The following is a 25,350-nucleotide window of genomic DNA, read 5'->3' on the forward strand; positions in this document are numbered from 1 at the left end:
TCATTTTGCCAAGTGGATAACAAGTGTCTCTGGTATTAAAGCTTTTCTCCTAGGAACTGATAAAACATTTTTCAGATAATTGCTTTGAGATTAAAACGATTCCTCCCCAGTGAAAGTTTATTTGCAATTTGTCTGTTTAGCCGATTAAACTTATCAACAATTATAAATTACCAGAGAAAACAGCACGGGCTCCGGGAGAGCGGAGAAAAGTGAAAACATGGAGTATTATCTAACGCATTTCCATATCACTGTGTAACCATCTTTTAGGGCTCATACAGAAACACTTGGTTATGTGGTGCCTTTATAAGGCTTCTAGCTTGTCTAGTGCCTATATAGTAGTTTTAGCTTATATAATGCCTTTATATTAGTTCTACATCATATATTCTTAATACAGAAGTTGTATCTGTTCAGGAGTTTTAGGTCTTATGGTGCCCATACAGGAGTTCTAGATCTTCTAGTGCCCATACAGGACTTCTAGATCTTGCAGTGCCCATACAGGAGTTCTAGATCTTGTAGTGCCCATACAGGAGTTCTAGATCTTGTACTGCCCATACAGGAGCTCTAGATCTTGCAGTGCCCATGCAAGACTTCTAGATCTTGAAGTGCCTACACAGGACTTTTAGATCTTGCAGTGCCCATACAGGAGTTCTAGGTCTTGCTGTGTCCATACAGGACTTCTAGACCTTGTAGTACCCATACAGGAGTTCTAGATCTTGTTGTGTCCATACAGGACTTCCATATCTTGTAGTGCCTATACAGGATTTCTAGATCTTGTAGTGCCCATATAGAACTTCTAGATCTTGTAGTGCCCACGCAAGAGTTCTAGATCTTGTTGTATCCATACAGGACTTCTAGATCTTTTAGTGCCTATACAGGACGTCTAGATCTTGTAGTGCCCATACAGGAGTTCTAGATCTTGTTGTGTCCATTCAGGAATTCAAGGTCTTGTTGTGTCCATACAGGACTTTTAGATCTTGTAGTGCCCATACAGGAGTTCTAGGTCTTGTTGTGTCCATACAGGACTTCTAGATCTTGTTGTGTTCATACTGGAGTTCTAGATCTTGTAGTGCCCATACAGGACTTCTAGATCTTGTAGTGCCCATACAGGAGTTCTAGGTCTTGTTGTGTCCATACAGGACTTCTAGATCTTGTTGTGTTCATACTGGAGTTCTAGATCTTGTAGTGCCCATACAGGACTTCTAGATCTTGTAGTGCCCATACAGGAGTTCTAGATCTTGTTGTGTCCATTCAGGAATTCAAGGTCTTGTTGTGTCCATACAGGACTTCTAGATCTTGTAGTGCCCACACAAGAGTTCTAGGTCTTGTTGTGTCCATACAGGACTTCTAGATCTTGTTGTGTTCATACTGGAGTTCTAGATCTTGTAGTGCCCATACAGGACTTCTAGATCTTGTTGTGCCCATACAGGACTTCTAGATCTTTTAGTGCCTATACAGGACATCTAGATTTTATAGGGCCCATACAGTAGTTATAGATCTTGTTGTGTCCATACAGGAATTCTAGATCTTGTTGCGTCCATACAGGACTTCTAGGTCTTGTGTCCATACAAGTCTTCTAGGTCTTATTGTGTAGGAGTTCTAGGTCTTGTGTCCATACAGGACTTCTAGGTCTTGTTGTGTAGGAGTTCTGGGTCTTGTTGTGTGCATACAGGAAATCTAGATCTTGTTGTTTAGGAATTCTAGGTCTTGTGTCCATACAGGACTTCTAGGTCTTGTTGTGTCCATACAGGAGTTCTCAGTTTGGTTGTGTCCATACTAGCGTTCTAGGTCTTGTGGTGCCCATTCAGGAGTTCTAGGTCTTGTAGTTCCCGAACGGAAGTTCTTAGTCACCTGGTAGTCATGCACAACTACTATCTTATAGTCTGCCCATACATTAGCTCTTTCTCTTTTGGCACAGGCTTTGACCCATCACTTTTAAGTAACCAAGCAAATGGCTTCATGAGCACATCTATGAAATTAGGGATGGCGGCCATACAACTGTTAGTTATGATTTTAGGTGGATGCTTTGATAAATTCTTATGAGATCATAATGGAAATCAGCCAACCTCTTTGTTGATTTCCAGTGGACATTACTGGTCCAGTCCAAGAAAAGTAATTTAGCTTAAGTACTCTTGAGGATATCAGATTCTCTCTAACCTCCTTCCTGGTGATCAACGTTATCTTCAGAAGAAAGCCTTGTTCATATTTTGTAATCTCTTGTTATGACAGTTCTGATGACCTCCAATACACACACATTAAAAATAAATGAGCCATGTTATTGCTCTGTGATACCGAAATAGTGCCTTGGCCGACAGCTCCTTGGAGTTCATGTACTTCATGTTCTTTATAGTGACAAAGCCACAAAGAAGCCACGAAGTATTAAAAGGGTCGAAAATAATTGTGCCATTAATACTGCCCCTATGTATAAGAATATAACTACAAATAATACTGCCCCTATGTATAAGAATATAACTACTATAATACTGCCCCTATGTTCAAGATGATAACTACTATAATACTGCCCCTATATACAAGGATATAACTACTATAATACTGCCCCCTATGTACAAGAATATAAATACTATAATACTGCACCTATGTACAGGAAGATAACTACTATAATACTGCTCCTACGTACAAGGATATAACTACTATAATACTGCCCCCTATGTAAAAGAGTATAACTTCTATAAAACTGCCTCTATGTACAACAATTTAACTACTATAATACTGCCCCCTATGTACAAGAATATAACTACTATAATACTGCCCATATATACAAGAATATAACTACTATAATACTGCCCCTATGTACAAGAATATAACTACTATAATACTGCTCCTATGTACAAGAATATAACTACTATAATACTGCTCCTATGTACAAGAATATAACTACTATAATACTGCCCCCATGTACAAGAATATAATTTTTATAATACTGCCCCTATGTACAAGAATATAACTACTATAATACTGCCCCTATGTACAAGAATATAACTACTATAATACTGCTCCTATGCACAAGAATATAACTACTATAATACTGCTCCTATGTACAAGAATATAACTAATATAATACTGCTGCTATGTACAAGAATATAACTACTATAGTACTGCCCCTATGTACAAGAATATAACTACTGTATAATACTGCTCCTATGTACAAGAATATAACTACTATAATACTGCTCCTATGTACAAGAATATAACTACTATAATACTGCCCCTATGTACAAGAATATAACTACTATAATACTGCTCCTATGTACAAGAATATAACTACTGTATAATACTGCTCCTATGTACAAGAATATACAGTAACTACTATAATACTGCCCCTATGTACAAGAATATAACTACTATAATACTGCTCCTATGTACAAGAGTATAACTACTATAATACTGCCCCTATGTACAAGAGTATAACTACTATAATACTGCCCCTATGTACAAGAATATGACTACTATAATACTGCCCCTATGTACAAGAGAATAACTACTATAATACTGCCCCTATGTACAAGAATATAACTACTATAATACTGCCCCTATGTACAAGAGTATAACTACTATAATACTGCCCCTATGTACAAGAATATGACTACTATAATACTGCCCCTATGTACAAGAGAATAACTACTATAATACTGCCCCTATGTACAAGAATATAACTACTATAATACTGCTCCTATGTACAAGAGTATAACTACTATAATACTGCCCCTATGTACAAGAGTATAACTACTATAATACTGCCCCTATGTACAAGAATATGACTACTATAATACTGCCCCTATGTACAAGAGAATAACTACTATAATACTGCCCCTATGTACAAGAATATATCTACTATAATACTGCTCATATGTACAAGAGTATAACTACTATAATACTGCCCCTATGTACAAGAGTATAACTACTATAATACTGCCCCTATGTACAAGAGAATAACTACTATAATACTGCCCCTATGTACAAGAATATAACTACTATAATACTGCCCCTATGTACAAGAGTATAACTACTATAATACTGCCCCTATGTACAAGAATATGACTACTATAATACTGCCCCTATGTACAAGAGAATAACTACTATAATACTGCCCCTATGTACAAGAATATAACTACTATAATACAGCCCCTATGTACAAGAATATAACTACTATAATACTGCTCCTATGTACAAGAATATAACTACTATAATACTGCTCCTATGTACAAGAATATAACTACTATAATACTGCTCCTATGTACAAGAATATAACTACTATAATACTGCTCCTATGTACAAGAATATAACTACTATAATACTGCCCCCATGTACAAGAATATAATTTTTATAATACTGCCCCTATGTACAAGAATATAACTACTATAATACTGCTCCTATGCACAAGAATATAACTACTATAATACTGCTCCTATGTACAAGAATATAACTACTATAATACTGCTCCTATGCACAAGAATATAACTACTATAATACTGCTCCTATGTACAAGAATATAACTACTATAATACTGCTGCTATGTACAAGAATATAACTACTATAGTACTGCCCCTATGTACAAGAACATAACTACTACTGTATAATACTGCTCCTATGTACAAGAATATAACTACTGTATAATACTGCTCCTATGTACAAGAATATAACTACTATAATACTGCCCCTATGTACAAGAATATAACTACTATAATACTGCTCCTATGTACAAGAATATAACTACTGTATAATACTGCTCCTATGTACAAGAATATAACTACTATAATACTGCCCCTATGTACAAGAATATAACTACTATAATACTGCTCCTATGTACAAGAGTATAACTACTATAATACTGCCCCTATGTACAAGAGTATAACTACTATAATACTGCCCCTATGTACAAGAATATGACTACTATAATACTGCCCATATGTACAAGAGAATAACTACTATAATACTGCCCATATGTACAAGAATATATCTACTATAATACTGCCCCTATGTACAAGAATATAACTACTATAATACTGCTCCTATGTACAAGAATATAACTACTATAATACAGCTCCTATGTACAAGAATATAACTACTATAATACTGCTCCTATGTACAAGAATATAACTACTATAATACTGCCCCTATGTACAAGAATATAACTACTATAATACAGCTCCTATGTACAAGAATAAATCTACTATAATACTGCCCCTATGTACAAGAATATAACTACTATAATACTGCTCCTATGTACAAGAATATAACTACTATAATACTGCTCCTATGTACAAGAATATAACTACTATAATACTGCTCCTATGTACAAGACTATGACTACTATAATACTGCTCCTATGTACAAGAATATAACTACTATAATACTGCTCCTATGTACAAGAATATAACTACTATAATACTGCTCCTATGTACAAGAATATAACTACTATAATACTGCCCCCTATGTACAAGAATAAAACTACTATAATACTGCTCCTATGTACAAGAATATAACTACTATAATACTGCTCCTATGTACAAGAATATAACTACTATAATACTGACCCTATGTACAAGAATATAACTACTATAATACTGCCCCTATGTACAAGAATATAACTACTATAATACTGCTCCTATGTACAAGAATATAACTACTATAATACTGCCCCAATGTACAAGAATATAACTACTATAATACTTCCCCCCTATGTACAAGAATATAACTACTATAATACTGCTCCTATGTACAAGAATATACTACTATAATACTACCCCTATGTACAAGAATATAGCTACTATAATACTGCTCCTATATACAAGAATATAACTACTATAATACTGCTCCCTATGTGCAAGAATATAACTACTATAATACTGCCCCAATGTACAAGAATATACTACTATAATACTTCCCCCCTATGTACAAGAATATAACTACTATAATACTGCTCCTATATACAAGAATATAACTACTATAATACTGCTCCTATGTACAAGAATATAACTACTATAATACTGCCCCTATGTACAAGAATATAACTACTATAATACTGCCCCTATGTACAAGAATATAACTACTATAATACTGCTCCTATGTACAAGAATATAACTACTATAATACTGCCCGTATGTACAAGAATATAATTACTATAATACTGCCCCTATGTACAAGAATATAACTACTATAATACTGCTCCTATGTACAAGAATATAACTACTATAATACTGCCCCTATGTACAAGAATATAACTACTATAATATTGCCCCTATGTACAAGAATATAACTACTATAATACTGCCCCTAGGTACAAGAATATAACTACTATAATACTGCCTCCTATGTACAAGAATATAACTACTATAATACTGCTCCTATGTACAAGAATATAACTACTATAATACTGCTCCTATATACAAGAATATAACTACTATAATACTGCTCCTATGTACAAGAATATAACTACTATAATACTGCCCCTATGTACAAGAATATAACTACTATAATACTGCCCCTATGTACAAGAATATAACTACTATAATACTGCCCCTATGGGGGTCGGTATGTGACGACTTCCACAATCACGAAGTATATTTTAGTGAATGATTGATATATATTTTACATTATACAATTAAATATTTTCCTGTAGAATTCTTGGAGGACGCCTCGTCCACTGAGCCCCAGTTTTATAGTCTTCTCGTAGGTAATTTATTTATAAAGTGACCTGCACTTTCCAGATAAGAAATTCATTTTCGGAGAACTTCCACATGGTAGAAATCTGCATAGTAATACCATCGTCCCGGCAAACAACCTCATTACCCTGGAATTTCATGGTGGGTTTCATCGCCATCTTTTTCTTCTTATGGGCGTACTCTTTTGAAGTCCCCAGCTGCCCGGTCTGCCCCCATATGTTGACCTTTCTTTGGTTTTACGTTCTTCATTTAGTTGGCTCTCCGTTTTCGAAACTTTTTAAATTTTTCTTTTTTTTTGTAATTTCATCCAATTTATTTTTGAGTTTCTTCTTGCCTCTTCAGATTATAACACTACAAAAAAAACCCATAAAATGTAGAGCTCTATCTTGTCTGAACAGCCTGATCTGTTCGGCTCCCAGGGCAGACGCGGAGAACGAGCTCCTGACAGCCTCGCAACGAGCTCCGAATGTTTTTGACACAATGTTGCCTGTGCCAACGAGTCTTCAATCTTTAGACCTCTTCACTCTTGCCTCCGAGGCTTGTTGTGGTGGATTGTCAATCCGCATTTTCGTTGCTCTAGAATTGCTGTCGCGGCCACCATGGAGCTTGACGTCGTCGCACCTGAAACCAGCCAAGACTTTATAAACATTTTGTCTCATCTTTTACCGTTTTTGATTTTTGTTTTTTTATGCGTTCTTTTTTGTTTTGTTCCTGCTGTGTTGAAGAAAGTGGAAAATATCTTGAGCGAAAGTGAGATATTCATCTTTCAAAGCCGCTTGCACCTTTGGGGGTTGAGTCCCACGTTTCTATGACTTTAATAATCACTTCCTTAATTACCTTGTGTTGAAGAAAACAAACCGGCTTCTTCATCAAGACAGCAGCTTTCAAGGGAATATCTATCAGCCCAAGTGCATGCTTCAAAGCTTTAATCAGATTTCGCCCCCCCTCCTCCTGCCAATCCGCTTTAGACTTTTTGCCGTTGTTTTCCTCTTCCGATTTAACTGAAAGGTTCCTTTATCTCTCCCCAGTTCGAGACGTTTTATTGGATTGTGACGCTTCTTTAGCGCTTTGTTTAACTGCCAAACACACAGTCATTATTAAAGAGCTTTTATATGCTCCCCGGTAAAGTGAGAGCAAATAATCTGGGTTTGTCCAACGGGCTATTGTTTATTGGAATCATTTAATTTTTGGGTTCTTAAATTGGATTTTTGGATGTCAAAACCACTTTGGTTTTAATCCATCGGAATCCTCTAAGAAGATTTCTGGATTCTTTGTCTTATTTCGGAACATTGACTTTACGTCCCAAATTTGTTACAAAAATTTTCTGGTACATATCAGAAATTCCAAATATTATACAGGTGGGTTCTTTATGAAATTGGGTATAGAGTAGAGATGAGCGAATCTGACGAGATTCGAATTCGACAAATCGTACAAATTTTACCGGGAAATTTGGATTTGCAGATAATTTATTCTCCGTGAACTGAATGTTTCCTCTTTTGCTATGAGGTTTGAAGAGACCTCCGGGCGTAATGAAAGTAAGATGAAGGTAAAAAAGGGAAAAGTAATTTCTACTGACCTCACCACTGTCCCCCATGGTCCATGCCGGCTCTTCTTACCACCGCCACATGTTAAAACCCTGAGCATCTTCACGCTAAGTCAAGACTTCCATCTGAACTTATGTCTCGACGTCGCCACAACCTTGCAACGCTCATGCACAGAAATGTCCCAGGACTTCATGGCTTGAAGTCCCTACCTAGAATGCCCATCCTACGGCGCATGTCACAACATTGCCTCAATATTTGTCATAATAGAAGGAAGTTATGGAAATGGTCACTGCGTTGCTTGTAGCGTTGAGATCCTGGGTTCTATGCCACCTATGTCTTCTCTTCCTGAGTTTGCATAATTTTCAGATTTCCCCTACAGACCAATGTTTAGATGAATTGGCTTTGTTGGAGCCTTGGCATAGAAACGGTCTTTTCTTAGTATGTGGCCATATATAGGGAACAATAAACTCAGCCAACCACTAAAATGATTAATCAACAATTGATTCAACACTAGATTTTCTAATTAATCCATCTGTTACAGAATGGAAAGATGTTGGTAAGATCCATGCATGGACATGGTCTGCAGAAGACCTCCTAAGGATGTTTCACCAACCAATCTAGCAGAAAAACCTCCTTCCTCGTTGGCGTCCTTATTAAACCTAAATTTCTTCATTTTCCTTAGAATTTGCTGGATTAGATGTTGATGATCACACATCCACTTTGGAGTCCTTAAGACCTTTAGCCCTAAATTTCTTCATTTTTCCTCGCATTTGCTGGATTAGATGTTGACAACCACAGATCCACGTTGGAGTCCTTAGACCTAAATTTCTTCATTTTTCCTTGAATTTGCTGGATCAGATGTTGACAACTACAGATCCACTTTTGAGGTCTTAGACCTTTTAGACCTAAATTTTTTCATTTTTCCTAGAATTTGCTGGATTAGATGTTGATGAACCCATATCCATGTTGGCATCCTTAGATCTAAATTTGTTCATTTTTTCTAGAATTTGCTGGATTAGATGTTGATGACCACAGATCCATGTTGGGGTCCTTAGACCTAAATTTCTTCATTTTTCCTTGATTTTGTTGTATCAGATGTTAACAACTACAGATCCATAGTGGAGGTCTTAGACCTTTTAGACCCAAATTTGTTCATTTTTCCTAGAATTTGCTAGATTAGATGTTCATGACCACAAATCCACGTTGGAGTCCTTAGACCTTTAGACCTAAATTTGTTCATTTTTTCCTAGAATTTGCTGGATTAGATGTTGATGACCACAAATCCACGTTGGAGTCCTTAGACCTTTTAGACCTAAATTTGTTCATTTTTCCTAGAATTTGCTGGATTAGATGTTGATGACCACAAATCCACGTTGGAGTCCTTAGACCTTTAGACCTAAATTTGTTCATTTTTTCCTAGAATTTGCTGGATTAGATGTTGATGACCACAAATCCACGTTGGAGTCCTTAGACTTTTAGACCTAAATTTGTTCATTTTTCCTAGAATTTGCTGGATTAGATGTTGATGACCACAAATCCATGTTGGAGTCCTTAGACCTTTTAGACCTAAATTTGTTCATTTTTCCTAGAATTTGCTGGATTTAGATGTTCATGACCACAAATCCACGTTGGAGTCCTTAGACCTTTAGACTTAAATTTGTTCATTTTTTTTCTAGAATTTGCTGGATTAGATGTTGATGACCACAAATCCACGTTGGAGTCCTTAGACCTTTAGACCTAAATTTCTTCATTTTCTTAGAATTTGCTGGATTAGGTGTTGACGAGCGCAGATCATGGCAATGGGGATCGGATGGGCGTTGTTCCCTGGAACTGAAATTCTAAGACCGGCATCTGTGCTGGCTGTGAAATTCCGCTGCAGTTTCCATTACAGGGTGTTCTAGCACAAATTACTATTGTTTTCCAAATAATAACAGTTTCATAGGGTTCCTCCCATGGGACCTCCATCATTTCCATCATTTAGCGGTGTCTTGGCACTCGTGTATACACCGGGACTTCTGCCAAACACCTACAATGTGGCTCCCTGCCTCCGTATCAAGAGAGGTTGGACACGATGCTCTGCGGCTTTTCTATTACCGTCCAAATTCCTCCTGCCGAACGCAACAAAGTAGATCATTAGCAGCATTTACTGAGGTTTAAAGAGCAAGTCCCTCAAAAATAAGAAATAAAAAGTCTAGGAAATCAAAGTCCTTGAGTCAATCTTCCCTAAACACCTAAATTCATGAGTTCTGGATAAAGACGTTGACTTTTCGGTCAACTTCCCTGGGCTCGTAAATCTTCTTGGATCCATTCCCTAGAAGAATGATTTCCAAACTGTGACTATCCGGCTACAACTCCCTCTGAGAAGAATGAGTCACAGGTTGAGGAGGACTACTGTCCAAGTGGATGATTATGAAGAGGCTGGAAAATATTTGGGAACTATCATGGGGGCAATGTTTGTTCCCACCCTACTTTCCAAAAACATGAAAATTAAAAAATGTATTTTTTGGGAGGGATGCCATTTAAAAAGTTCTCCATTCTTCTCTTGGTTTTTGAAGCCCCCAGTCATTAGAACAAAGCTCTTTTCCGCTTCATCCATTTTTGGTTGATTTATAGGGAAGAGTTGACTGTATAATTTTCCTTTAGTGTGCTGAATCTTTTTTTTTTTTTTTTTTAAATGCAAAACAAAAGTAAAAAAAAAATAATCTAAAATACCTACAGAGTACGCAACCCACAGCGTGATACACATAATGCATTTCTATCATCTCCGAGAATTCCATTCTTTCTCGCAAAGTTTTCTTCTTCTAAAGTGGCGCGAGGACCATTTCTTCCATCAGCTCTCGCCTCTCCATCTATAGAACACGTATGATAGGAGTCGTGTGCCGCAAACAAGACTAAGGCAAAAACTGGGGGGGAAAAATTGGACTTTTCCATTTAAACTAATTGTTAGGGATTTCCTCATACTTCCTAATAGAAAAGTTCATAGGGCAGCTACGTAATACCGCATATAGTGCACCACTAATGCCGTAAAGTGTCCCAGTGTCCAAATAATGCTAAAAGTAACATAAAGTGTAATAATGCCTTCATATTGTGCCCAGAAAACAATTTACTTACAAAAGAGGCTCCAAGTAATATTGCCATGATACAGTGCAGTGCATTTCCAAGGCTCTAATAATACTGTCACACAGTGCCCTAATAATAAGACAGACTACATGGTCAATAAAAATAGTAGAAAAGAGGACTCAAATATACCACTATACCATGCCCAAATAAAACATTAAAGAAATCCAATTATAACATCAATTGGACACCAAGTAATACCGCCATACAGTAACCAAATAAGGAAACACTATACTACCAATAATCAATAATATAAAAGGGGGTTTAAACAATACCGCCATACTGTACCAAAATTGCAAAGGATTATATTGCCAATCATTAATAGTGCAAAAGAGAATCAAATGAATAAAACTGGCATATAACGCAACTAATAACAAAAGACCACATTTCCAATCAATTGTAGAAAAGAAGGCTTAAATAATATGGTCATACAGTGCCAAAGTAATAAGACTATATTGTCAGTCTATAACATTAAAGAGTGCTCCAAAATACAGTGCAGAACTATGAATGAAGTAAAAACCAACAGCACAAATGAAACCCAATAATACCGCCAAATAGTACCTGTTGTGAATTCTGTGGCAGAGTTCACTCCTGTGGTCACAAGTGGTACTTCGGCTGATTCTCTCTGGGAGCTTCCGTTTGTGGAGGAAAGTGGTACTGCGGCTTCTGAGTTTCCTCCCTCAGGTGATCTGGTGAGGTCGTTAGCTGCTTCTCTACTTAACTCCACCTGATGCTTTGATCCATGCTTCCTGTCAATGTTCCAGTGTTGGACTTGTGTTTCTCTGGATCATTCCTGTGGCCTGCTGCTCTGCATAGCTAAGTGCTTCTTTGCTATTTGTTGCTGTTTTTTTCTGTCCAGCTTGTCTATTTGTTTTGCTGGAAGCTCTGGGACGCAAAGGGTGTACCTCCATGCCGTTAGTTCGGTACGGAGGGTCTTTTTGCCCCCTTTGCGTGGTTTTCTTTAGGGTTTTGTGTAGACCGCAAAGTTATCTTTCCTATCCTCGTTCTGTCTAGAATATCGGGCCTCACTTTGCTGAATCTATTTCATCCCTACGTTTGTCTTTTCATCTTACTCACAGTCATTATATGTGGGGGGCTGCCTTTTCCTTTGGGGTATTTCTCTGAGGCAAGGTAGGCTTATTTTTCTATCTTCAGGCTAGTTAGTTTCTCAGGCTGTGCCGAGTTGCATAGGGAGCGTTAGGCGCAATCCACAGCTGCCTCTAGTTGTGTTTGGAGAGGATCAGGAATTGCGGTCTGCAGAGTTTCCACGTCTCAGAGCTCGTTCTATTATTTTGGGTTATTGTCAGATCACTGTATGTGCTCTGACCGCTATGTCCATTGTGGTACTGAATTGCCTAGCATAACAGTACAGGAAGCCAAAAGTACTAATGATTCTCAATAGAGGGAAAAAAGAAGTTCTGAGACCATTTTTTTTCCTTTGCACTGTGATTTGTCTTTTTTTTCCCCTAGACATTTGGGTGGTTCAGGACACAGGTGTAGCAATGGACATTAAAGGTCTGTCTTCATGTGTAGATCAGCTCACGGCAAGAGTTCAAGATATTCAAAATTTTGTGGTTCAGAATTCTTTGTTAGAACCGAGAATTCCTATTCCAGATTTGTTTTTTGGAGATAGAACTAAATTTCTGAGTTTCAAGAATAATTGTAAACTGTTTCTGGCTTTGAAACCTCGTTCCTCTGGTGACCCAGCGCAACAGGTTAGGATCGTCATTTCTTTTTTGCGCGGCGACCCTCAGGACTGGGCATTTTCTCTTGCGCCAGGAGATCCTGCATTGAGTGATATCGATGCGTTTTTCCTGGCGCTTGGATTGCTGTACGATGAGCCTAATTCAGTAGATCAGGCAGAAAAAAATTTGCTGGCTCTTTGTCAGGCTCAGGATGAGATAGAGCTATATTGCCAGAAATTTAGAAAATGGTCCGTGCTCACTCAATGGAATGAATCTGCGCTTGCAGCTATTTTCAGAAAGGGTCTCTCTGAAGCCATTAAGGATGTCATGGTGGGATTTCCTATGCCCGCTGGTTTGAATGAGTCTATGTCTTTGGCCATTCAGATCGGTCGACGCTTGCGTGAGCGTAAATCTGTGTACCATTTGGCGGGATTACCTGAGATTAAACCTGAGCCTATGCAGTGCGATAGGACTATGACCAGAGTTGAACGGCAAGAACATAGACGTCTGAATGGTCTGTGTTTCTACTGTGGTGATTCCACTCATGTTATCTCTGATTGTCCTAAGCGCACTAAGCGGTTCGCTAGGTCTGCTACCATTGGTACTGTACAGTCAAAATTTCTTCTGTCCGTTACCTTGATATGCTCCTTGTTGTCGTATTCTGTCATGGCGTTTGTGGATTCAGGCGCTGCCCTGAATTTGATGGACTTGGATTATGCTAAACGTTGTGGGTTTTTATTGGAGCCCTTGCAGTGTCCTATTCCATTGAGAGGAATTGATGCTACACCTTTGGCCAAGAATAAGCCTCAATACTGGACCCAGCTGACCATGTGCATGGCTCCTGCACATCAGGAGGATATTCGCTTTCTGGTGTTGCATAATCTGCATGATGTGGTCGTGTTGGGGTTGCCATGGCTACAAGCCCATAATCCAGTATTGGATTGGAATTCCATGTTGGTGTCCAGCTGGGGTTGTCAGGGGGTACATGGTGATGTTCCATTTCTGTCAATTTCGTCATCCACCCCTTCTGAGGTTCCAGAGTTCTTGTCTGATTACCGGGATGTATTTGATGAGCCCAAGTCCGATGCCCTGCCTCCGCATAGGGATTGTGATTGTGCTGTCGATTTGATTCCTGGTAGTAAATTCCCAAAAGGTCGACTGTTTAATTTATCCATGCCTGACCACACCGCTATGCGCAGTTATGTGAAGGAATCCCTGGAGAAGGGGCATATTCGCCCGTCGTCGTCGCCATTGGGAGCAGGGTTCTTTTTTGTGGCCAAGAAGGATGGTTCGCTGAGACCGTGTATAGATTACCGCCTTCTTAATAAGATCACTGTTAAATTTCAGTACCCCTTGCCATTGTTATCTGATTTGTTTGCTCGGATTAAGGGGGCTAGTTGGTTCACTAAGATAGATCTTCGTGGTGCGTATAATCTGGTGAGAATCAGGCAAGGCGATGAATGGAAAACTGCATTTAATACGCCCGAGGGTCATTTTGAGTATCTAGTGATGCCGTTCGGACTTGCCAATGCTCCATCAGTGTTTCAATCCTTTATGCATGACATCTTCCGTGAGTACCTGGATAAATTCCTGATTGTGTACTTGGATGACATTTTGATCTTCTCGGATGATTGGGAGTCTCATGTGAAGCAGGTCAGAACGGTTTTTCAGGTCCTGCGTGCTAATTCTTTGTTTGTGAAGGGATCAAAGTGTCTCTTTGGTGTGCAGAAGGTTTCATTTTTGGGGTTCATCTTTTCCCCTTCTACTATCGAGATGGATCCGGTTAAGGTCCAAGCCATCCATGATTGGACTCAGCCGACATCTCTGAAAAGTCTGCAAAAGTTCCTGGGCTTTGCTAATTTTTATCGTCGCTTCATCTGCAATTTTTCTAGTGTTGCCAAACCATTGACCGATTTGACCAAGAAGGGTGCTGATTTGGTCAATTGGTCTTCTGCTGCTGTGGAAGCTTTTCAAGAGTTGAAGCGTCGTTTTTCTTCTGCCCCTGTGTTGTGTCAACCAGATGTTTCTCTTCCGTTCCAGGTCGAGGTTGATGCTTCTGAGATTGGAGCAGGGGCTGTTTTGTCACAGAGAGGTTCTGGTTGCTCAGTGATGAAACCATGCGCTTTCTTTTCCAGGAAGTTTTCGCCTGCTGAGCGAAATTATGATGTGGGCAACCGAGAGTTGCTGGCCATGAAGTGGGCATTCGAGGAGTGGCGTCATTGGCTTGAAGGAGCTAAGCATCGCGTGGTAGTCTTGACTGATCATAAGAACTTGACTTATCTCGAGTCTGCCAAGCGCTTGAATCCTAGACAAGCTCGTTGGTCGTTGTTTTTTGCCCGTTTTGACTTTGTGATTTCGTACCTTCCGGGCTCTAAAAATGTGAAGGCGGATGCTCTGTCTAGGAGTTTTGTGCCCGACTCTCCGGGTTTATCTGAGCCGGCGGTATCCTCAAAGAGGGAGTAATTGTGTCTGCCATCTCCCCTGATTTGCGGCGGGTGCTGCAAAAATTTCAGGCTAATAAACCTGATCGTTGCCCAGCGGAGAAACTGTTTGTCCCTGATAGGTGGACGAATAGAGTTATCTCTGAACTTCATTGTTCGGTGTTGGCTGGTCATCCTGGAATCTTTGGTACCAGAGAGTTAGTGGCTAGATCCTTTTGGTGGCCCTCTCTGTCGCGGGATGTTCGTACTTTTGTGCAGTCCTGTGGGATTTGTGCTCGGGCTAAGCCCTGCTGTTCTCGTGCCAGTGGGTTGCTTTTGCCCTTGCCGGTCCCGAAGAGGCCTTGGACACATATCTCTATGGATTTTATTTCTGACCTTCCCGTTTCTCAAAGGATGTCAGTCATTTGGGTGGTCTGTGATCGCTTTTCTAAGATGGTCCATCTGGTACCCTTGTCTAAATTGCCTTCCTCTTCTGATTTGGTGCCTTTATTCTTCCAGCATGTGGTTCGTTTGCATGGCATTCCAGAGAATATCGTTTCTGACAGAGGTTCCCAGTTTGTTTCGAGGTTTTGGCGAGCCTTTTGTGGTAGGATGGGCATTGACTTGTCTTTTTCCTCGGCTTTCCATCCTCAGACTAATGGCCAGACCGAACGAACCAATCAGACCTTGGAAACATATCTGAGATGCATTGTTTCTGCTGATCAGGATGACTGGTTGTCCTTTTTGCCTTTGGCTGAGTTCGCCCTTAATAATCGGGCCAGCTCGGCTACCTTGGTTTCGCCGTTTTTCTGCAATTCTGGGTTCCATCCTCGTTTCTCTTCAGGACAGGTTGAGTCTTCGGACTGTCCTGGTGTGGATACTGTGGTGGACAGGTTGCAGCAGATTTGGACTCAGGTAGTGGACAATTTGACCTTGTCCCAGGAGAAGGCTCAACTTTTCGCTAATCGCAGACGCCGTGTGGGTCCCCGACTTCGTGTTGGGGATCTGGCTTGGTTATCTTCTCGTCATATTCCTATGAAGGTTTCCTCTCCTAAGTTTAAACCTCGTTTTATTGGTCCGTATAGGATTTCTGAGGTTCTTAATCCTGTGTCTTTTCGTCTGACCCTTCCAGATTCTTTTTCCATACATAACGTATTCCATAGGTCATTGTTGCGGAGATACGTGGCACCTATGGTCCCATCTGTTGAGCCTCCTGCCCCGGTTTTGGTGGAGGGGGAATTGGAGTATATTGTGGAGAAGATTTTGGATTCTCGTGTTTCAAGACGGAAACTCCAGTATCTGGTTAAATGGAAGGGTTATGCTCAGGAAGATAATTCCTGGGTTTTTGCCTCTGATGTCCATGCTCCCGATCTTGTTCGTGCCTTTCATGTGGCTCATCCTGGTCGGCCTGGGGGCTCTGGTGAGGGTTCGGTGACCCCTCCTCAAGGGGGGGGTACTGTTGTGAATTCTGTGGCAGAGTTCACTCCTGTGGTCACAAGTGGTACTTCGGCTGATTCTCTCTGGGAGCTTCCGTTTGTGGAGGAAAGTGGTACTGCGGCTTCTGAGTTTCCTCCCTCAGGTGATCTGGTGAGGTCGTTAGCTGCTTCTCTACTTAACTCCACCTGATGCTTTGATCCATGCTTCCTGTCAATGTTCCAGTGTTGGACTTGTGTTTCTCTGGATCATTCCTGTGGCCTGCTGCTCTGCATAGCTAAGTGCTTCTTTGCTATTTGTTGCTGTTTTTTCTGTCCAGCTTGTCTATTTGTTTTGCTGGAAGCTCTGGGACGCAAAGGGTGTACCTCCGTGCCGTTAGTTCGGTACGGAGGGTCTTTTTGCCCCCTTTGCGTGGTTTTCTTTAGGGTTTTGTGTAGACCGCAAAGTTATCTTTCCTATCCTCGTTCTGTCTAGAATATCGGGCCTCACTTTGCTGAATCTATTTCATCCCTACGTTTGTCTTTTCATCTTACTCACAGTCATTATATGTGGGGGGCTGCCTTTTCCTTTGGGGTATTTCTCTGAGGCAAGGTAGGCTTATTTTTCTATCTTCAGGCTAGTTAGTTTCTCAGGCTGTGCCGAGTTGCATAGGGAGCTTTAGGCGCAATCCACGGCTGCCTCTAGTTGTGTTTGGAGAGGATTAGGGATTGCGGTCTACAGAGTTTCCACGTCTCAGAGCTCGTTCTATTATTTTGGGTTATTGTCAGATCACTGTGTGTGCTCTGATCGCTATGTACATTGTGTTACTGAATTGCCTAGCATAACAAGTACCTAATTAAGAATGGACTTCATGGCTAAACAATGGTTTTAAATAAAAGGACCAAGTGATACCGCCATACAGTTCCCAAATTGCAAAGGCTTACATTGTCAGTCATCAATAGTACAAAATTGGGTTCAAGTAATGCTGCCATTCAGTGCAACCAATAACAAAGGACCACATTCCAAATAAATAGCACAAAAGGATGCTGAATAATACTTCCATATAGCGCATTACATTGCAAATCATTAATAGTATAAAACCGGGGCTAGGTAATACTGCCATAAAGTGTCATAATAGAAACGTCTACAATGCAAATCAGTAGTACGAAATAAGGCTCAAATAATACCGCCATACAGTGCCCACATTGCCACATAACAAAGGACTTTATCACCAATCAATACTACAATACATGGCTCAAATAATACCGCCATACAGTGCCCAAATAACAAAGGACTTTATCACCAATCAATAGTACAATACATGGCTCAAAAAATAACGCCATACAGTGCCGAGATAACAAAGGACTTTATCACCAATCAATAGTACCATACATGGTTCAAATAATACCGTCATACAGTGCCCAGATAACAAAGGACTTTATCACCAATCAATAGTATCATACATGGTTCAAATAATACCGCCATACAGTGCCCAAATAACAAAGGGCTTTACCACCAATCAATGGTACAATACATGGCTCGAATAATACCGCCATACAGTGCCCCGATAACAAAGGACTTTATCACCAATCACTGGTATGATCAAATAATACCCCAATATAGTGCCCAGGTAACAAATGTTGTGTAAAATAGGAGCACAAATGTAGCCCCATAAAATACGGTTATAAGGACACCAAATAATACCGCCATATAGCGCCCACAGAAAATCCTATATAATGCTCATATAATACCCCCTAGATTGTCAAATATCCAGACTTATGCTAACCCCCTAAAAAGTCTATAGAAATAATGCTTTTATTTTCCAGAAGCAGCGCCAACCTTGTAATCAGACTCATGGAAGTGACTAGGGCCGAGCTGCAATATCAAACACCGCCTATACACAAGGGTGGCGCTCTTTTAGCAATTTTGGAATTTTACACCACCCCTTTAAGATCCAGTAAAAAACAAAGTACAAAACGGTCACGGCTCATTTCCAGCAGCGATCCCGATAATCCATTACCTTCCCGGCGCGTCTACATCATTACGTCCTGACGGCGGAGTAATGATTTGCAGTGGGAGTTGCTTTGTCAATTTTTTACATTTTTGATTTTCATCAAACTTTCTGTTCTTCGCGCCGTCGGTGATAGAATAAGAAAAAGTGAGACGTCGTCCTAATCGCCGAGACGAGACGGAAATCTGCGGAGACGGAGATTACCATCAGGAAGGAATCCATCTCCGAGCTCGGGAGGCGGAATCCCCCAGAAAGGGCGAGAGAGATGGAATCACAGACACATCCGTAATAGGAAGGATCCGCAGATGGAGAGCGCTGCTCGGCAGCACACGAGCGTCAAGGATTACCTAATAATCTGTCTGTACGCCACACCTACAGTCATGGCCAAAAGTGTTGGCACCCCTGAAATTGTTGGACCAATTTTCTTTTGCATACTGCTCCAGGTTTTCTCATATGTGAAGGCGCGTTTTCCCAACGGTAATTTTAAGATCTCTCACCTATGGACACCTTGCTGCCACTTTGGAACTCTCCAGCTTTTTATCCCCATCCATTTCTTGGGGATTCTTGAAGTATGAGCTTTCTGACGCTGGGCAGTACATTGCCACCCAAAATCCATTGTGCTCTTCAGATTTCATGATGCCTTGCAGCAAAACATCCCCGAAACATCTTTGAACCTCCACCATATATGACTCTAGGCGCTGTGTTTTTTTATTTCTAGGCCTCATTCCATCTTTGGTAAACAATAGAATGATGTGCTTTACCAAAAAGCTCGATCTTGGGAGTTTTGTGTGAAATTATGTCTAATTTTCCTTTTTTTTTTCCTGTTTTTTTTGTGTGTTGCTCCAATACACACACACACAAAATAAACATGTGGGATTATAATAATGTATCAATTTCTTATCTATGTGTCTCTAGTTTATCATTTTCTATCTTCATTCTTCTGTATCTATTTCTCTGGATCGGGTGCTATCACTTTAATTTTTTGGTCTTTGTTTAGAGTAAAAAGTAATTTTGGCATTGGATTAAGATTTAAATGCACAAAATGTAGCAAGATGTTTAAGGATCATCTTAAGAAAAACCTCTGTTTCTCTAGATCTGTTTAAGCTCTTACTTCGCCCCTTAGTGATTTTCTGACTTTTGTTTTGCTTTTGTTTTTTCATTAGGTCACAAATAATAACTCTGTCCAAAAATAACAAGATAACCTTCTGGCTTCTTGTTCCCGCCACTAGGGGGAGCATAGGTGCTCAGTAATAAAACAGTATTCAATTAGCTCATCAGCTCCCCCTAGTGGTGGCTGAGGGACTCCAAAACTTTGTCAATGGAGAAGATTTGGAGCACTGTATCAGAAAAACAATATAAAACAGCTAAAAGTATGCAGTATTAAATAGTTTTGGAAAGTTCCCCATTTTAAAATGATGAAGCTTTATTTCTTAAAAGGTCATGCCTAAATGCGTCAAATATTATGTGGCCGTTCGTTTTTTGTAATACTTCTTTATAATGGTCTGAGATCATTTTCCTCTAATACATTATTCCCTTTAAAGACATAGCCCAATGAAATAACCCTCTGGTTTCCTGTGACGACCACTAGGGGGAGCCATGGCGCTTACTACATTTTATACATTGACCTCAATAACAAAACAGTATGCAGTTAGCTCTTAAGCTCCCCCTAGTGGTGACTGTTATATTGGAAAGTTATTACATAGTGATGTATCTTTATTTCCTTAAAGGCAATGTCTAAATGAGTCAAATATTCTGTAGTTAGTAATTTCTTAATACATCTTTATAAGGTCAGAACTCACCTAGAGCTATCCGATAACCATCTGGCTTCCTGCGGCCACCACTAGGAGGTGCATAGGAGCTTACATCATGTATACATTGACCTCCATAATAAAACAGTATGCAATTAGCTCCTAAGCTCCCCCTAGTGTTGTCTGTAGTATTATACATTTTAGAAAGTTATTATACAGTGATGTATCGTTAGCTCCTAAGCTCCCCCCTAGTGGTTCCTTCGGTTGTAGAAAGTTTCAGAAAGTTATTATACTTGGATGCAACTTTATTTCCTTAAAGGCAATTAATCCTGTGGTCATAATTTTTTTTAATACATCTTTATAATGATCAGAGCTAAAAGATAGCCCTCTGGCTTTCTGCGGTCACCACTAGGAGGAGCATAGGGGCTTGTACGCAATTAGCTCAAATGCTCCATCTAGTGGTGACTGCAAGAATCCTAAATAACTTTAAAGCTATGCAGATGTTTTTGGAACTTTGAAGCAGGAACTAAATTCCTCCAAATTCTATGTAAACAATATCACGTGATAAATTAGCGCCAAATTCGGGACCCGACTTAAAGGTGAACATTCCCTTTAAGAGTAGACAAGCAAGTAGAGAGGGGAAAAAAAAAGTCTTGTTTTGCAGCGTTATCTGCCATAGAAGAAAACACCAAATCTAAACAGAAACATTTCAAGGCTGCAGCGACTCAAATTCTATTGTAAACATCATACAAATTGGGCTCCTTTTGATTTCTCGAAGCTTTCAAGGCCATTCGAGCCTTCGGGCAAAAATGACGTCTTCAGTGAACTAGAATTCAACTTCTTCCATTCCGTAATCTGGCGCAGCTTTATCTCCAATGTATTGAATGTGTATTTTTATTTTTCCGTTACATTCCTCATCTATTTCTTCTTCTCCTTCTCTCTTCCAGAACCCGGTTCTGCCTCCAACCACAGCGTGACCTACACGGTATCGCCTCTCCTCCTCGCCGTCGCGTCTTTCACGTTAGTCTCCCTCTTACGTACAATCTAAATTAGAAACGAACGAACAAAAAAAAAAAAAAGAATTTATGGAAATTATTCTCAAGACGGGCAGTGAAAGAATCTTACAAAAAAAAAATTAAAAAATTACATCACAACAAAATACAAAAACAGTCAAAATAAAAACCACACAAAAAATAACATATTTTTTTTTAGATGGAATCCAACACTGTGAGGGATCCAATTATGCATTTTTGGAAACAACGCATCATTGACTTTCGGCGAGAGGTAGATTTTACCAGTGACTTTAAAAAAAAAAGACCTTGGAGTGGCTCCCGATGGAGGAAACGTTGACTCCGGATAAAAAATTCAGGAAAACAAAAATAATTAGAAGGATCATTTTTTACAGGAGGCGAAGTGAGAAGACAGTGATTGCCGAGCAAGATGAAACTCATTAGTGTTTTAGAAGACCTTAATTTGCCAATTTTATCCCTTGCACCATCTTCAGATCTGGGAGTCCTAAGTGTAGTTGCCCAATGTACCTCATTCCTCGTCATGGATGGATCTTCTCCAGCCACCCTAAATGTTAGGAGTCAGCTCCCTTGCCTGACCTTGTGTTTCCATCACCGTTACTGTGCACAAGAACCCCCCTCCCAACCACCTCACCAAACCAACGCCAGTGGAGTGTTATTTTGGCCACCGAGGTGGACATCTGCCACATCTAGAACATGAACACGATAGATGTCCTACTACTAAATAAGGTCTTCTCCGTTGAAGACCCTCCTGGACTGTCATAAGACAACAAGCTGGACACAACCAAGTCATGGTGGATCGTGAGTTTTTTTTGGTCAAACCAATGCCAATACTTTTAGTGGAGTATTGCTTTTGGCCACCGAGGTGGACATCGAACTCATTAGATGCCCTATTAAGGTCTCTCCGTTGGTGGATCATGAGGTTTTTTTGGTCAAATCAATGCTAATACTTTTAGTGGAGTATTGAGTTGGCCACTGAGGTGGGCATCGAACTCATCTGGAACATAAACAGCATAGATGACCTACTAAGGTCTTTTCCATTGAAGACCCTTCTGGACCATCATAAAACAACAAGCTGAACACAGCCATGTCTTGGTGGATTGTGAGTTTTTTTTGTCAAACCAATGCCAATATTTCCAGTGAAGTATTATTTTGGCCACCGAGGTGGACAATGAACTCATTAGATGCCCTACTGAGTAAAGTCTGTCCGTTGAAGACCTTCAACCTGGATACAAGTCTTGGTGGATCGTGAGTATTTTTGGTCAAACAAATGCCAATACTTCCAGTAAAGTATTATTTTGGTCACCGAGTTGGACATCGAACTCATCTAGAACATGAACAGAATAGATATCTTACTACTAGGTAATGTCTTCTCCATTTAAGACTCTCCTGGATCTTCATAAAACAACAAGATGGACACAACCAAGACTTTGTGGATCATGAGGGTTTTTCTTTCTCAAACCAATGCCAATATTTCCTCCATGGTGAGAAAATAACTCCTCTACAACATGAATAGAATACATGTCCTACTGGGAAGTGGAGGGTCTTCTCTATTGAAGACCAACAAGCTGGACCTATCTAAGACTTGGTGGATAATAAGTATTTGTACCTGCTTCACCTCTACCCCAAATGTGTGGACAAGTTGGGTTTGGAGTCTTCTGGGGAACCATAACCCCCTCGACTGGATGTTGTACCCACCATATCAGGAACAGCAGGGAGAGTATGCAAATAGCACCTAAAAATTTGAAAATCTACGATACGTGCGGGGGACAATGCACAGTCCCTTCTAGTTTCATATGCCTCTCATTCATCACCAGTGTCTGTGACATTCTTGTGGGTATTATACAGACCCTTATGCCCCTTTTGTCGACGAAAAAAAAAAAGAAGGGGTTCAAAGGGCCTTGAGTATTGTCTGACTGTTAGCTGTCTGTCTGCATGGTCCTATCACTGATTGCAAGCCCCCCGGGCCCGTCCGGTCTCCCCATTGCGTTATGCTGACATTGGAATGGACTCAATCCTTGCGGCCTGTTAATGTTTGTAAGTTGCACTGTGTGGAGATTGAAGGGGCTTAGGATAGCAAAATGATGAAGCTTCTGTTGTCCATTTTTTTGTGATCCCCCTCCAAAAAAAAAAATGCCCCCCCTAGAAATAATCATCAAATGCCCTCTCATCATACCCATCAACTTCTAAAAAAAAAAAAAAAAAAACGAAAAAAAAAATCTTTGGGCCTGCCCCAAGCGTGTCTTTGTCCTGGCGTCTGTTTGTCCCATTCACCTATCCATACCAGGAGGCCGACGAGCAAATCGAAAAAACAAAATGCGGCCCCAACAAGAGCTTCCAAGATGTGCGTCCAAGCAATGCATTCTGGGATTTCATATTGTTTGTTCCTGCGTGCCACGGGAGGGACGTTTTTGGCGTTTATGTTGGGGCATCTAATGGCTCATCATTGGAAATTCTAGGCAGATTTTTCTTTTTCTTTTCTTTTTTTTTTTTTTTTGTTTATCCAGGATGTTTTTGGTTTTCTTTTTGGCAAAATGATAAAAAAAAAATACTTGTGAATATTGGCAACAAATGTATAAAGTGTTATAATATAACAGAGAGAAAACTCTAGATCTGGGTGATATTTTCTTTAACGACTCGTATGTATGTTATGTGTGTGGGAGATTCCTGAAAAGTTTGTATCGCTGTGGAGAACACTATGTCTGGTGTCAGGAGGTGGCTCAGACGGGCATCGGGCCTAAGAGACGATCATATGGGTCTGTCGAGGTAAAAAAAAAAACTCTTGAGTGGCGGGGAAAAAAATCTGGTGAGTGCCGCTTATAGGTAGCAGAAGAGACACAATTATCTTTTGCTGGACAGATTTTTTTTCAGCAGCATTTTTCGAAAGACTCTTCACAAGGATAATCATTACCTTCTGAGATTTAATATGGGTCCTTTTCCTGCCCTTTAATATTACCCGTGTCCCTAATTAATGCTTGATTAGCTTCAAGAAGCTTATCCACTAACACTATGAAAATCATTGGAGGGCAGGGTCAGTAGTCATCTAATCATCATAGGGCAGGGTCAGTAGTCATCTAGTCATCAGAGGGCAGGGTCAGTAGTCATCTAATCATCAGAGGGCAGGGTAAGTAGTCATCTAATCATCAGAGGGCAGGGTCAGTAGTCATCTAATCATCAGAGGGGAGGGTCAGTAGTCATCTAATCATCATAGGGCAGGGTCAGTAGTCATCTAATCATCAGAGGGCAGGGTCAGTAGTCATCTAATCATCAGAGGGCAGGGTCAGTAGTCATCTAATCATCATAGGGCAGGGTCAGTAGTCATCTAGTCATCAGAGGGCAGGGTAAGTAGTCATCTAATCATCAGAGGGCAGGGTAAGTAGTCATCTAATCATCAGAGGGCAGGGTCAGTAGTCATCTAATCATCAGAGGGGAGGGTCAGTAGTCATCTAATCATCAGAGGGCAGGGTCAGTAGTCATCTAATCATCATAGGGCAGGGTCAGTAGTCATCAGAGGACAGGGTCAGTAGTCATCTAATCATCAGAGGGCAGGGTCAGTAGAGTCATCTAATCATCATAGGGCAGGGTCAGTAGTCATCTAATCATCAGAGGGCAGGGTCAGTAGTGTCATCTCATTATCATTAGAGGGCAGGGATAGTAGAGTCATCTCATTATCGGAGCGCAGGGTGAGTAGAGTCATCTAATCC

The 25,350-nt window shown here is 40.1% G+C and overlaps 1 protein-coding gene across 1 annotated transcript in view; it reads left to right on the top strand.

Moving 5' to 3' along the window:
* Positions 1-23,761, top strand: part of IGLON5 (IgLON family member 5) — a 429,206-nt gene extending 405,445 nt beyond the window's left edge. Inside the window, 2 exon segments of the mRNA XM_069742152.1 lie at positions 21,566-21,640; positions 21,643-23,761. Of these exon segments, the coding sequence (XP_069598253.1) occupies positions 21,566-21,640; positions 21,643-21,671 (104 nt within the window). The 3' untranslated portion in view covers positions 21,672-23,761.
* The last annotated feature ends 1,589 nt before the right edge of the window (positions 23,762-25,350 follow it).

This window comes from Ranitomeya imitator, chromosome 10 (genome assembly GCF_032444005.1).
Source record: "Ranitomeya imitator isolate aRanImi1 chromosome 10, aRanImi1.pri, whole genome shotgun sequence".
NCBI lineage: Eukaryota > Metazoa > Chordata > Amphibia > Anura > Dendrobatidae > Ranitomeya > Ranitomeya imitator.